Raw genomic sequence first — 15,515 nt, forward strand, 5'->3', positions numbered from 1 at the left:
AGGGTTTGACTTTAGCTCTGAGCTTCAGGAAGTAAGCACCACACTCATCCTGGAGAAAACACAAAACAAAAGAATTCCTTAGAGGAAACAAAACATTACCTGGCATCCAATTTTTACAATAACTGTTCTTATTTTAAAAGTAATAAACTTTCATTGTAAAACACTTTAAAGGGAGAAATGCCCTAGGATGGACAGAACCAGCAGCTGATAAATGGTGCAATACCTCAATAGCTAAAATATATGGGATCCAGAAATGAAGGGATAGAAGCAATATTGGCTCCTCTTACCATCACTCCCTGCAACTCACTTTATTTAAAAAATAAAGAAGAAAAAATGCACACAGAATAAAACAAATATCACCTTTGATGTCATTACCCATTATTTGAACTATTGCTAACATTTTTTTTGTAGAGCCTTTCAATAATTTTCAGGCATGAATACAATTTTTAATTATGTTTATACCGCCTGGACTTCTTTTTTCAGCAACAGTATATTACAAGTATTTTTTCATCTTTAAGTAGTTTTCTGTTAAACAGACTAACAGAATTTGTATAGATTTCTCAAATAAACTTCACAATTATTACTATATTTAATAGTGCAAAGTGTAGGTAAAGAAGCAAACCAATACCTACTATGTGCCAATTACTGTATAAGACTTTGGTTTTTTAAAAATATTTAACCAGAGTTAATGAATAAAAATATAATTTTATTAACTAATATGCCCTCTAGTGCATTTAAATGTAGCTGACTTCATAAAAATTCAGCTCACATAATCTTCAGGAACAAGTATTACTTAGCGTAGCATCGATAAGGAAGAGGGGAAAAGGCAGAAACACCTGAATCTTAACTAAAGAGGAAGAATGTCTGAGTTCCCTTATCTAAATGTACCCCGTGCCCTGTGATTAAAGCTCAGAAAGGACTCTCTCTGCTTTTTTGATGGCTTAGAAAGAAGTTAAATATTTTTCTCTAGCCTCTTAGCCATTGGTTAGCCAACATCAGGTAGAGATCACATTCTCTATCAGTCCTCATTTTAGTTTATTTGGCTCATAAAAACTACTTGTAAGTCACAAATTATAGGAGGGGAATTGGGGATAATGAAAGGGAATCTTGAGATCCTGGTCCTAAAACTCCAGCGTGTAAGACAGTGGCAGGGATAGTTATTAGTAAAGATTCCTGGGCCCCATCTTCAGAGATACTGGTTTAATAGATCAGGAGTGTGACCGAGGAGTGCAAATATCCTCATCATTGCATTCTACTATTCTGGAGGGAACTCATTGTTTAATCTTCCTTGAAAGTTGTTTTTCCAACTCTTGAAATCACCTAAGTCTATGTTCCTCAAAGTTGGGTATAAATCCTCCAGGGTTTATGAGTGTGCTAGTGGATAGGTGCGGTCATAAAACCAACATGGTGTATCTTCCTGGAAGGTCAGTTTTATGCAAAGATTTGAAAGTGAGAGAAAATGAATATATAAAATGTAACATGGAGCAGAATACAAAATTTACATGAGTTTTTAAAATAAACCAAAGACTTCAAAGAAATTTTCCCACTTTGGTGTATACCCCATACTTTCAGGAGTCTACATGTCTCTTCTTTCACTGTGTCAGAGGGCTTCTTTGGCAGAATATTTTAATTAGTAAGGTTTCCATTATAACCCCCGCAAAAGGCTGATATAAAAAGCTAGTAGTGTGGAGCATGTAAATACATAGTGCCTTTTTTAAAGATACTGTGGTTGGTTGAATAATAATTCTTTAAGCATTCTCTTTTCTTATTTAGAAAAGCATTTCTCTGTTGCAGATGAACGGTCTCATGTTGAGCCTGAGCCTTCTCAGGTGCCAGATCACAGCTCTAGAGACCATCAGCAAGGTAAGCCTCCTCTTCTCAAGGCCCTAAAAGCTAAGACATTCTCACGCTCTGGTCCACATGCCACTGAGATAAGGAAGACAACTGATGATTCCATATCTAAAGTCCTAGACTGGTTTAACCGAAGTTCTCATTTAGATGACAATAAGTCACCTCTCCAACATCCCCAAGGAATAGAGCCCAAAGAAAAAGCAGACTCAAAATCACAGGCTGCTATTGCCTTGGTGACAGATGACATCAGTCTAAAAGACAATGGCTCAAAGGCTCTGCTCTCCACCAAAGTTGAATTGACGCCTACGGGGTCTGATTCTATGTTCCGGGCAGAGGGACATGTGCTCCCTCCTGGAAATTGCCAAGATAGTAATGTGGATATCAATCCCAAATCTATTCATTTGTCCCAACAAGGCAAGGAATGTCCAGGCATATTGCAACCATTTGAAACTTACAGTCCAAATCAAGGGAGTAAAACTATGGACTATAGCCAAGCTTCAAAAAACAGAGAGGCAGGAAATGGGATACCTCACCGAACCAGTAACTACCCCTACAGTGCTCTCAGTAAATCTGATGCAGCAGACCAAGTTCCGTGCAACATTAAGGATGTTGGCAGCTTAGGTGAAGAGCCCAAGCTTCGTATTTATGAAAAAGAGAGAGGAAACTCAGAGGTGAATTTTGACTCTGCAAAAATCGTCAAAGAACCAAGTTCAAAAGACAACACGAAGGCAAAGGGAGAGAGTAAAGAAGGAGATACTTATATCCCAAAAGCTTCCATAGAGCCAGAGAATATTGAGTTGCTCCCTGGAGCTGCCAGCAACAAGTCTCCTTGGAAGAAGCCTGAGGTCCAACTACCACAAGAAGCTGGTGAGGTTCCCGAGGACCAAGTGCAAAGAGAGAAGTACAAAAGAGTGAGTGACAGAATATCCTTTTGGGAAGGTGAGAAGGCTGCAGCCAGATTCACTCAGAAGGAACCCACATCTTCACACAGTCAGGGACAACCTTCTGCTAAAGCCTATCAGCCTGGGAGGTCCATGGACAATATATCTACAGGCCAGAATGAATATAATCAGGTCACTGCCAAAAAAGTGGTCCTAGATGAGGATGGCCAAGTAGCTCATATCTCCAGTTTTTATTCCTTAAATAAACCTGAAGAGACCAGTGCCCAAATATCAGGTCCATCCAAAAATTACCGTTCTGCTGACCAATCAGATAAAGTGTCTCTGTTTCAGAATAAGATAAATGAGCCTGTGAAAAGACCGCCAGTGGCAGACCGTTCGCATTCTGGAAGAGACATCTCTTCGCCGGTACTGCAGCATCCTTCAAATGCCGGGAGTGAAATACATGCTTCTTTGGAGAAAGACAGATCTCTAATTGCTGAATCAAATCCCAACTTTAAAGTTATGTCCCTAAAAGACAGAATGGATGAACCCAGTACAGAACAGGTTTATAATCACTCTCAATTTGAGAATTTGAGAAAGTTTTGGGACTTAGGAGCCAACTCAAACATTCAGGATAATGTTGAGAAAAATACCACCAAAACAAGCCAAAAAGATTCTGTGCCTTTTAACAGCCAGAAACACAAAGAACCCCATGACCTCAAATCATCAGGAAAAAATGCCCATGAAATCAAGACATTTCTAAGCCCCCCAACAGTTCCATCAACAGAGGAAATAGAGGGAATAAATTCAAAGTGCACACTCCAGGTATTACCGCATGAAAGCACATTTCCGTTGAAACCACCCACAAAGTCCACTCATCAGTTGCCAGGAAATGAGTCATCAAAAGAAAATGTGAAAAAGAATATGGAATGGTTGGTTACGCCAGTGTTCAAGGAAGAAAAGGATTGCTCAGACCAAGAGGTTCAAGAATCCATAGTGAAAACACATGTTTTGTCTAAAGACTACAAAGACACTTTTAATGACAACTTACAGAAGCTACTTTCAGAAGCTTCGTCACCAGCAATCCCACCTTCTGGTGAAAAAGTTCACGGAAAACAAGTGCTTGAACCAGGTGCTTCTGAAAATAGGACATGGCCTCAGAAGACAGATACTGAGGAAGCAGCCAAAGGACCTCTGGACATCATTAATGAGCAGGTAGACAAAACAGTAGCTCCTCCGAAGGTCAAACCAAGCACTTGGGCTGCCAGTCTAGATAAACTCCTGAAAGAAGGAACTGGGACTTTACCCTCTCCCTTGCAAACTAAGTTGGAACCCATCACCCCTCGGATCAACTCTGAGCCTGAAGAGAAGAGAGTTTTTGAAAAAGGTGTAGAACACAGTCACAACTCATCAGCCCACCAGAGAGAGATCATAGCTCCTTTTCCAGGGAGGCAAGAAACTCTCGGAAAGACAGCTCTCCCCCCGCAAGCGGAAAGTGGTGAGTACCAGCTAAACGCGGAAAACTTGTTTCAGATGGTTGCAGGAGGTTCTCACCCAGTGAACGAACCTCCCCATCTTCACAGAAAGGGTTCTTTGGGAATTGAAGCCAAATCTCCCCAAGATATGCCTTCTTCTAGCGATGCTCATCTTGCTCCCCAGGATATGGCACTACCTCCGCAAAGAGAAGTTTCAGAGACGGTGGAAAAAGTCATTGCTCCACCCAGATCTGCCTTGAATGATGTAAATGTTGTGTTGCAAAAGCTGCTTAGGGAAGCTACATTGAGTTATCCGTTTGGGAGGGAAGTCGTTCCTGGAGAAGTAAAAGCAGAATTTCCGGAAGGAGTACAAGCAGCAGGTAGCCTCCAAAGTTCTCCCGGAGTTATCCCACCATCGGCTGCAGTGGACATTACAATCCCAGACAGTAAGGATGCTGACTCCTTCAATGTAGCAGCTCCTGATAAAACTCCTGACATTGCCTCTCATTTAGCTGCCCCAGTGACTCTTTCAGAACAAATCCCTCACTCATTTGGTTCCACTGTCGCTCAGTACAGCAAAGAGTCACCTCAGGAAGTGACAGAAATTGTCAGGGAGACAATTATTCGACCTAAATCAGAGCCCCTTGAACTCAGGGCCGGCTTAGAGAAACTGCTGAAGGAAGCAACTGAGACTCTCTCCTCAAAATCTGAAAGCAACACAGGGATGCCCTCTCCATCCAAGTTAATAGGTTGTACTGAGGTGCCCAGGCCAGCCGCTTCTGGATTCCATCCCGAGGAAATAAAAGAAACAGTACAAAAGGCTGAGGCTCCAGCAATAACTGAGAGCGCTTTTGATATTGGTTTTGAGAAACTCCTTAGAGAAACATCTGAAGCTCCTCCTTATGAGCCCCGGGCGTCAGGGAAGGAAGGAACTCCCGAGAAGGAGACCTCTGAGTCAGGGCAAGCCAGGTTTCTGGGGAGAACCCAAGAGGCCCCTGAAATGAAGCTTAAGAGTAATGTTTTCAAATCTCGAGTCAACCCACAGGATAAAGGGTTGAGAGGAGAAGCTGTGAGTGATTTGTCAATAGATGTCGGTGGTTATGAGAGTGGAGCTGAGGTCCCTGGAACCCTTTCTGTGGACCATGAAATAGGGATCATTGAAACTGCAAAGCCCCCAGAGTCCGGGGAGAGTGAAACTGAAGTTGCCGGGGTTCGAGAAGGGGCTTTTCAGGAGCCTGGCTGCAGAGAGGGTCCCGACACAATTAGTGTGTCCAGAAATAGGCAACCTGTTCCTCTCCTGACCAACAAGGAAAACTCTACAAAGACAAGTAAAGTCGAACTGATTCTGGAATCACCTTACAAGAGACAAGAGGAAGAGAAAGAAGGAGTCTCTGACTCTGATTTTTCAGATGGAAACATCGGTTCTAATGCGGAAAGCTGGAGAAATACCTCCAGTGAGCATTTTGACATTTTTAACCCATTGGTTACTTAGTTGATTTATGGAATGATGATGTAAAGGATGATAGCGCTTCCTAAATTGGAATTGATTTGCCACTCCCAAAAGTGCTAAATTCTTCTTATCACTTCAGTTCTCCCTAGCCTTTCTTCATAAAAACTACATTTCCTTTTATAATCTTTAATCAAATAAATTATATACAGATAGTTTTACGCACAGGGCAGTGTTTTAAAATTTTACTTTATTCTCATGAATCAACAATAGAACTTTTAAGTTTCAAAAATATTTTTAAAAAGAATTTGGGGGTTGGGGGGGGGAGTATTAGAAGCTACCTCTAGCATTCAAGCTAGTTTTCCTCCTGGAAGTAATTAGAATTTCTTTCGTAATTGGCAATCCAAACAGAGATCTCTACTAAGATTTGTGGCAAGAAATTGCCACAGATGAGCACAAATTTCCCTTTTCGGAGCAATAGTTTCCCACAGTAATGGCTAAATACCAGGAACCAAGTGCAAGTTGGAACTTTCTTTTCCTCAGATACTTTGTGCTGAGGTTTTTTGTTGCCACGCTCTTCCTCTCTCATTTTCAATTATCTTCAGCATCTTCCCATTCTAGAGTATGACTTTGGTCAAATGACTTCCCTGGTCCCACACAAGGGCATTGCCTGGCCTGATGAATTTCTTTGGCTCCAGCCTTGGCTAAGTGGATGAAGATCTTAATCGATTGCCACATTCATCTAAGGGGAATTGTGGGTATTGGTTTCAGCCAGGCGATAAAACATAGGGTTGTCTCAGTTTTGCTCTTCTGATCAACACAGGCGTTTTGGCCAAGAAACCCAGGAGCAAATAGGAATGAGAAGTTACCTGATTAGAGTGATGAAGTGATAACGGATGCTCCCTAGCGGGACATGTTAACCAAAGCTGCACATGTAACGTTGATCACCTTCCTAGTCGTTTAATAGGATTTGTCATTTTCTAGCTCTCTTCAGTCTCAGAATAAATACGCTTTGCTGAGTGGCTGACTTGTGAGGTTTAGGCTCCTTGGCAAGTAGCCGTAAGGCCTCTTGAAAACTGACCAAAGAATCCATTTTTAGCCCTATTCATCAAGTTGAAGCCCCTTTAACAAATGTTTCTGGTAAAAAAAAAAAAAAAAAAAAAAAAAAGAGAGTGAAATACCAGTCTCTGAAACCAGACATGTGCAGGAGTGTAAGTCAGCAGGTTAAACCTGAAGTGGACTTTTACTAAACTAACCCCAAAGAGTTTCTACAGTGAACTGACCCATAGGAGGGGGAGAGCTTATACAATTGCACTGACATTGGAGACTGTTGCCTAGTGTGTATAGCTGTGTTTAGAGTATACCAGCATAACTGGCTGAACAGCAAAAAGCCAATCTACAAATGAAATAACAATATTAAACAATAGCCTGGACAGAGCCCAGAGAAGTTATTTTAAAATTCTAAGTGATGTAAAAGGTACAAAAAGGTATAGTTGTAGTTTTATGTTTTAAAACAAGTAGGTGGAGTAAGGTGAGAGTAGAGGGGAACCTGGCTACAAAGGCACCACAATTTTGGTGAACAGCCTGACACCTTTGACTTGTGGTTCAGCTCTCAGCTAACCAATACCTCTATGTGCTCCTTGGGGGAAGGGAGGTGAGGGGGAGTTTGTGCTCAGATACTTTTGGAAATGCTGGGAGACTGCACATTATTCGCATTAAAGTCTCCAAGAAGGTCTGTAATGAGAACCCTTTTAAATTTGAACACAGAGCATCCCAAGTCTAATTCATCTTAGAATCCATTTGCTGTAGAATGCCTATTAACATTGGGCGGAACTGGGATGCATTTCCGTAAAGTATTGTCTAGAGAAATGGTTCCAAATTTATTGATTCATTACTGGAACTAGTCATTGGTTTAGCAAACATTTTTGAAGTGCCTCTTGCCAACCGCTTGTGTAGGCACTAAGAATATAGCAGTGATAAATGACAGTATGCAGATAGGGGTCATCCATGATGGAGTTTTTATTATCAAAATAGAACAATTAAGGACTGTCTAGAGAGATTTCTTGTAAAGTTATATGTACTTAGTTATATATATACTGAGGTTATGCCCTTTTTCTTTCCTTTGGTCCTCCTTTTATAAAGAAAAGGTATTAGTAGGTGATAGAGCCACAACCACCCCCTTTTAAAATGCCTTAGTAAAATAAAAAGTTGACTGTCTCATGTCATTTTCCAGTATTTTGATGGAAATTTTATGAGCTCATGAAACCCCAAAAGCCTACATCTGTTGATCTGGAGAATTCAGCCATCTGTATATTCGATTATACACAGATGTTAAACATCTGGATCCTGCCTTCTATGGTTTTCAGCTAATTTTTTTAATGCTTCCAAAACCATTTTGTGGCTATCTTCAAAAGCTAGAAATGAAGTGGAAAGATTCAAAGCCTGGCACAGAACAAATCATGTGCCTAAAATAGAGGTGTGGAAGACTAGGAGATCACATTTCTACTAATGTGGCAGTCTTGTTTCTGAATGATTTATGTTTGCAAATATTTTTTGACCAAGAACATTGTTTTTTTTAAGTACCTCCTATTCATGAAGAAGTTTTCTTCTGTGAAGTGCTCCAGAGAGTAAACAAAAGTATAGAGGCTTATGGCATAATGCCTCCTTTTAACCTACCATTTCCATATCCATTGGTTATTAAGAGTTTGGTGGTGTGTTTTTTTGTATTGTGCAGTGTTCATCGGTTTTGTCTTACAACAGGTTCAGAGGAAGAACCCAGTCCTGTTTTGAAAACTTTGGAAAGGAGTGCTGCTAGGAAAATGCCTTCCAAAAGTCTAGAAGACATTTCATCAGATTCATCAAGTGAGAATACAGTTTGCGCCACTGTCCATGCCCCCATCTAAGCTTAAAAATGCATATGTGCTCCTCTGTGGCCTCACTGCATGCTGTTGTGCACTGAAACCCCTAAGGGGGGCTTAACAGATGAGAATGACCTTCCCAAGTGAGCCGAAGAGGCTGGAACTTGGCCTTTAAAGTAATGCATGACGTTTGCTTACTGGAACACCAGGTTTCCTTGCATTGAAGAATCCCAGTTTGAGTGTTTACTCAAGTAGAGTGAGTTTTAAAAGATAGTGGTAGCTAGTGATTCTAGTAGTAATAACTAACATTTATTGAGTAGTGTGTGCCAAGACTTGGCTAAGCGTTTTATATGCATTATTTTATTTATCTGGCATGAGTAAACCCTGTGAGGGATAAGTTGTTATCCCTATTTTATAGATGAGGACAATGAAACTCAGAGAGGTAAAGTAACTTGCATAGTATCACACAGCAGAGCTAGGACCCAAAATCAACAACAGAATGTTGTCAAGAGCATTTATGACAGTGTTGGATGTCAGATGAATTTGGCATGATATGAAGATGAATTAGTCCCTAGCTTTAAGGACTTTCCTTTCCCTTTTATCCCTTCTTTTCATGCATTTTTTTTTTTTTACACTGGAACGATAAGCCCAAAGACTCCCTGACACGCAACACTTGAGGCATACTGTTCCCCACTGGCTGCCGCTTTAATGGGTGAAAGATGTGTTGAGGACTAACATAGCACATAATGAATAGAGGGACTTGTGAGCCAGACAAAAGGATGTAGAAATGATGACTTCTAGGGGTTTTGTTCTTATTGTTATTAAGCTAAAATACACCCTCAGGATTACAGATGGTCATGAGAAAATTTATTGAGTGAAAGTTAAACATTGTCAAATTCATATGATCAAAAGTGGACCATTGTCATGTTCAGAATACTTTTTATGCATCTGCAATTGAGACTAAGAGGTCAGAATTTTAAAAGGAAAAGAAAAAGGGGGAGGGAGGGTTGGGAAACACTCCACTAAAGAATTTCTAAAATTCAGAGATTCCCAGGGCTCCGAAGGCAGTATTCCCAATTTGGCATGCAGTCCTAACCCTGCCAAAGATCTTGGAATCTCAGGGTTGGAAGGGACCTTGAAGGCCACCCATTCCAAACTCCCCCCAATCCAGGAATTCCCTCCAAAGCCTCCTCAACAGGTGGCCAACCCCCACATCCGCCTGAATGCTTGCAGAGAAGGCAGTCCGATCCTTTGTTAGTTACAGCCCTGATTATTCTTCCGGATGTTGGGATTGGGCCCTGAGGAGAGGGGGGGGGGGGGGGGGGGGGACGACAAAACAACTTAGCAACAATTGTTCAATTTGGCAAACTTCTTATTTATGAAACATGGGGCTATTTCCATGGTGCAGCTGTAAAGTGCTCAGGAATGTGTAGGGTTAAGGAAAAAAATGATCATCAGCGGACGGGTATTCTTGCGCGCTCCCTTCCAAATGCCGATACCCACACTCACTGTCGCCTGCCAAGATTCCACTTAGCAGCTGGTCCCCAGTCACATCTCTTCAGTTGGCTTCCCCAGCAGGGCTCCCAGGGGCGTACACAAATGGTGATGCGGGCACAGAAATGCTTGTTAGTGACCGTGCTCTTGGGAAGGTGTGAGTCGTGGCCAGCATCGTACCCTTTCTAGAAGAATAGAGAGGCTTGTTGCAGCCCCGTGCTTTCTCTTGCTGCCCTCCGATTGCTTGCTCCGAACTAACCTCCTAACCCGCGGGAGTCCGTGCGCAGCCGTGTGCTGATGTAAGCTGCATCGGAGCTGAAACGGGAGCTCCCGCTATGGCACTGGCTCAAGCAGCTCATCTACAGAGAAAGTATTTTGGGAGAGACATCTTGGTTGCACCCCTCACTGCATCTTGACTAATTGCTTCCAACTCCCGGGGCTTTCGGGGACAATCTCATTGTTCTTTCTCGCCAAGGGTCAGCCGTGTTAACCGTGTGTTAATTTCTCCTGAACAGATCAAGCAAAAATAGATAATCTGCCAGAAGAATTAGTGCGTAGTGCTGAAGATGGTAAATATCTTTACGTATCTGCATGTCTGTCTGTGTGTTAGGTTTTGGGTGGTTTGGGCAGTCACCGGGACACAGCTGTTGGATAAAATAGATACGTCATTTGCCACTCTGTGATGAATGGTGCCTAAGTTATTGTACAACGGTTCTGACTGGGTGCGAACTGTTTGTATTCCTGAGGCTTCTGCTGGGAATAGCATTGTGAGGATCGCCTCGGAGACCCTTGGGAAGCCAGGGTTTCTATAAATAGGAAATTGTATTTCCATGGGTAGGAGCTGATTTTGCTACTCTGACCTGCAAAACTCCCTTTGAAGGCAGGAAGGGGACAGTGGGTTCCTGGGTTAAATTATTCTTGTATTTGCTTCTTATGTCTCAGCATATAGATCTTCCTGGGCATACCCAGGAAAGCTTTAAATTCTAAGGAAAGGGTCCCAGAACAAAAGTGGGGATCCTGCCTCCCCTCATGTAAATAACTGCGAATAGATGGAGGGTAATAGTAACTGATTCTGGAGTCAGAAGATTTCGAAGTTTGTCAGTGGGTCAGGTATTATTTGGTTCAGTTATAAAATGAATAGGGCAATAATACCTTACTGGGGGGTGGGGATGGAAATGAGTTTGATATTTATAGTTCAGCATTGATGCGAATGTATAATTTATCTTTGTATGCTGGAATTTTGTTTTCTAAATTGCCTTCACTATAATAATAAAAATGTATATTCACTGAGCTTTCCCATATAAAAGCAGCAAGAGCTCCTCAGAGGTCATGTCTTACTTTTATGTAACAGACTTGTCTTTCTCATTTTATGTTTACAACAACCTCGTTGAAATAGGTGGGGGAGGGCCCTGGGAAGTGTGGCTCAGTTGGTTGGGCATCCTTCCGTGCACCGAAAGGTTGCAGGTTCAATTCCCGGTCAGGGTACATGTGGCTCGATCTCTGGGAGGGGGTGTGCAGGAGTCAGCCAATTGCTGTTCCTCTCTCCCTCTCCCTTTCTCTCTCTCTCTAAAAATTAATTTAAAAATCTATTTTAAAAAGAAAGAAGTAGGTGGGGCAGGGGGTTTAATCTTTGTTTTACAGCTAAGAAAAGCTCTGAGGAAGTAGGTGACTTGTCTAAGATCCTGTAGCTAGTCAGTCAGTGGGAGCGTAGGGACTAGAATCTTGGCTTCCTTACTCCTAGTCCAGTGCTCTTTCCATTTTAAAGGGTGTGGCTTAGTGAACTGAGGAAAGACTCTAAACAGTTCTAATGCTGGATGCAGGACTTTTAGTTGAACAGGAGACATTAACGAGGCTAACGAAGAGTCACACTGGGGAACAGATGAAAGCAAGCTGAAAGCGTGTCCGGTGTATTCTGCAGTCTCAGCCATGAAGCTGACATTTGAGCTTTACTTTCATGTCTCTTTTAATAAATGGTATTTATTCTCAATGTCGCTCTTCTGAGCAGATCAAAAAGCAGATCAGGAACCAGATACAAATGATCGCATACCAGGAAGTGAGTAGCAGGTTTTTTCTCACAAATGACTAAATGTTGCCACTGTACCTGGTGTTAAATATACTGAAATGACTAACCCTATTAATAGCATAGCTTTGTTATTGGTACTAAACTCTTGCAGCTTAAAAAAACTATTTCATTCTGGCAAGGGTGGTATTAGAAACATTTTACTACTGTCTGTGTTGAAAGATTAATTGGTGGTTCTATTGAGAAAGAGTTATATATTTTAAAAAATTATTATATATATGTTAATGCCGGATATTATCCTTTTGCTATTCTCTCTGCTCTTTGTGTCTTTGCTTAAAATGAAGTTGGCACCTTCCAACATCACCTGGCTTTTATTTTGCAGAATGATCTTGAGTATTGGATCTCTGTGGCCTTTACACAAGACTATAGATATGAACCAATTTATAATTTATTTGGATCGAAGAAAGAACTGTACTTGACAGTTATAGCATCGTATGGTTGTATGCCTCTCTATATACCTGTGGAAGCAAATTTTATGATGTCTAGGATTTAAGCTGCGAGGTTTAAAACTGGATGCAAATAGTATATATTCAACATGTAAATCAAGTGGACATCTGAATCTTTTTCAAAAAATCTTTATTTTTGAGAGTATTACAGATGCCCCCCCATTACTCCTCTCCACCCAGTTCCCGCCCTGCCCCAGGCTTTCACCAACCTATTGTCTGTGTTCATAGGTAATGCATATATGTATTTAAGATCTTTGATTAAACTCTTCCCGTTGCCCCTCCTCCCTCCCTCTGAGATTCATCGGTCAGTATGTTCCATGTTTCCATGCCTCTGATTCTATTTCATTCATCAGTTTATTTTGTTTATTAGATTTCTTGTTCATTTATTTTGATTTTTAGATTCAATTGTTGATAGGTATGTATTTACTGCCATTTTATTATTCATATTTTTTATCTTTTTTCTTCTGTTATTCCTCTTCTTAAAGAATACCCTTCAAAATTTCATGTAATACTGGTTTGGTGGTGATGAGCTCCTTTAACTTTTTCTTAACTGTGAAGCTCTTTATCTGACCTTCAATTCTAAATGATAGCTTTGCTGGGTAGAATAATCTTGGTTATGGGTCCTTGCTCTTCATCACTTTGAATATTTCTTGCCACTCCCTTCTGGCCTACAAGGGTTCTGTTGAGAAATCAGCTGATAGTCATATGGATGCTTCCGTGTATGTAACTAACTGCTTTTAAGATTCTCTCTTTGTCTTTAACCCTTGGTATTTTAATTATGATGTGTCTTGGTGTGGGCCTCTTTGTGTTTCTCTGGGAGTCTCTGTGCTTCCTGGACTTGTGAGTCTATTTCTTTCACCAGGTAGGGGAAGTTTTCTGTCATTATTTCTTCAAATGGGGTTTCAATATCTTACTCTCTCCCTTCTCCTTCTGGCATCCCCATAATGCAAATGTTGGTACACGTGAAGTTGTTCCAGAGACTCCTTACACTATCTTAATATTTTTGGATGCTTTTTACTCTTCTGATTGGGTGTTTTTTGCTTCCTCATAATCCAAATTGTTGATTTGATTCTTGCAATCTTCTGTTGAATCCCTGTAAATTATTCTTTATTTCATTTAATTTGTGCTTAATTTCTGACTGGTCTTTTTTCATATCTTTGAAATTCTCCCTAAGATCCTTGAAAGTCTCACTAAGTCCCTTGAAGCTCTCACTAAGATCCTTGAGCAAGCTTATAACCATTATTTTGAACTCTGTATCCAGTAGATTCCTTGCTTCCATTTATTTCATTTATGACATGTTTCGTTGTCTCCACATTTTGGCTGCTTCTCTGTGCTTGTTTCTATGTATTAGGTAGAACTGCTATGTCTCCTGGAATTAGGAGAGTAGCCTTGTGTAGTAAGTGTCCTGTATGGCCCAGTGGCTTAGCCTCCCCAGTCACCTGAGCTAGGCACTCTAGGTGCACCCCTATGTGGGCTGTGTGCAGTCTTGTTGTAGTTGAGCCTTGATTGCTGTTGGTGTCACTAGGAGGACTTGACCTCCAAGACAAGTTGTTTGTGGATGTGTAGAGCTGTAATCTGGTATGGCCTGAAGCTGTCCACAGGGTGAACTGGCTCTGAAGCCTTCCGGAAGTTGCAAAGTCAGCTGCTGCCTGGGGCCACCCAGTAGGAACTACAGAGAGATCTGCAGATGCCTGCTATTTGTATTCGGCTTAGAAATGCCCAGACAAAGCCCAGCTGTGAAGCAGGGCAGGCTGGTGCTAGTGCAGGGTCTTGGGTTTCTTATTGATAGGTTTGGGGCATGCTGATGCTTGTTGATGCTTATTTGAGAGATTTTAGAAAATACTGAAGCCTAAGCCAGGACAGACCATTCATATGGAAAAGAAGCTGAAAACAGCTTGGGTGGAACTGCAAATTGAATGGGGCTGGGTCTCAGGAAATCAGCAGGGTGGAGTGAACATTGAGGTCCACAATGTGGGCCACGCTGTTGGAAACTTAGATATGGCTGCAGGTCAGCTCTGCAATGAGGGAGCTGTCAGCATAGGAACACTAACCCCTGCTAGCACCTCTGTCTGGGAGAAAGCTGCCCCTGAGTTCCTGCCACAATGCCCCTGGCACTGGAACTCAGAGGAAGCAGGACCATGTAAGTCTGTGTGCCAGCCCTTTAAGAGGAACTGTTGGATCTCCAACACCCTCCATGTCAGTCAGGCAAAATCCCTGCTGATTTTTACAGCCCAGAGTTATGGGGACTTCTCTTCCCAGCTCTGGAACCCTGGGCTGGGGGGCTGGTGTGGGACTGGGATCCCTTTCTTTTCAGGGGAGGCCTCTGTAGCCAAGATATCACTCCTGATTAAAAAACATGCTGCCATCTTGTTTCTCTCCACCTGAACATCTGAATCTTAAGAAATAAATGTGCACTTGTAGTAGTTAATGTCATCAACTAATTAATATTCACCACCAAGCAAAGATTTTGATTCTTCACTCTTTTCCATTCAACCTTAAGATTGCTGAAGATTTTAACTGTGACTACAGTGTTGAGGACACATGGCCCATTGAAAAGGTGTTTGTGGGCCTAGCAAAGCATATGGATATGCATTTGTGTCTTCTTGACTCCCCAGTTTGTCAGTGTCATAATCGTAGGCACTGGAAGTCTGAAGATGATACACAAGCCTGCCCTGAGGTGTCCAGGGATTTTTAATAACAGTTTCCCAACATTCTTTGGATGTGCTCATAAGTCTTCATGAGAAGAGCAGCTTAAATGAAAGAGCCATTAGAGAAACAAATTGCCGATGCTAGAAGGCAGTGACATCTTGTCTGAAATCTGAAACTTTGCTCACGAGGTCCTCCTGCCGGAGATGAAGGTGCTGAGCTTTAGCACTTGATCTGACTAATTCTTAAGAACCACCCAGGGAAAAAGGCAGTCCAGGCTCTGGTCCCTGGTGTTAGTCTCTCTCTGGCTGCTGCAGAGGAAACCAGACTTCTGTCC

At 41.7% G+C, this 15,515-nt stretch overlaps 1 protein-coding gene across 5 annotated transcripts in view; it reads left to right on the top strand.

Moving 5' to 3' along the window:
* Positions 1-15,515, top strand: part of SYTL2 (synaptotagmin like 2) — a 108,846-nt gene that overhangs the window by 75,636 nt on the left and 17,695 nt on the right. For 4 of the 5 annotated variants that reach the window (XM_036324766.1, XM_036324768.1, XM_036324770.1 and 1 more), the window contains 4 exons: positions 1,795-5,661; positions 8,415-8,516; positions 10,522-10,575; positions 12,012-12,059. In XM_036324766.1, the coding sequence (XP_036180659.1) occupies positions 1,795-5,661; positions 8,415-8,516; positions 10,522-10,575; positions 12,012-12,059 (4,071 nt within the window). The remainder of the gene's footprint in view (positions 1-1,794; positions 5,662-8,414; positions 8,517-10,521; positions 10,576-12,011; positions 12,060-15,515) is intronic. The other variant, XM_036324767.1, reaches the window with a different exon arrangement.

This window comes from Myotis myotis, unplaced genomic scaffold (genome assembly GCF_014108235.1).
Source record: "Myotis myotis isolate mMyoMyo1 unplaced genomic scaffold, mMyoMyo1.p scaffold_m19_p_10, whole genome shotgun sequence".
Taxonomy (NCBI): domain Eukaryota; kingdom Metazoa; phylum Chordata; class Mammalia; order Chiroptera; family Vespertilionidae; genus Myotis; species Myotis myotis.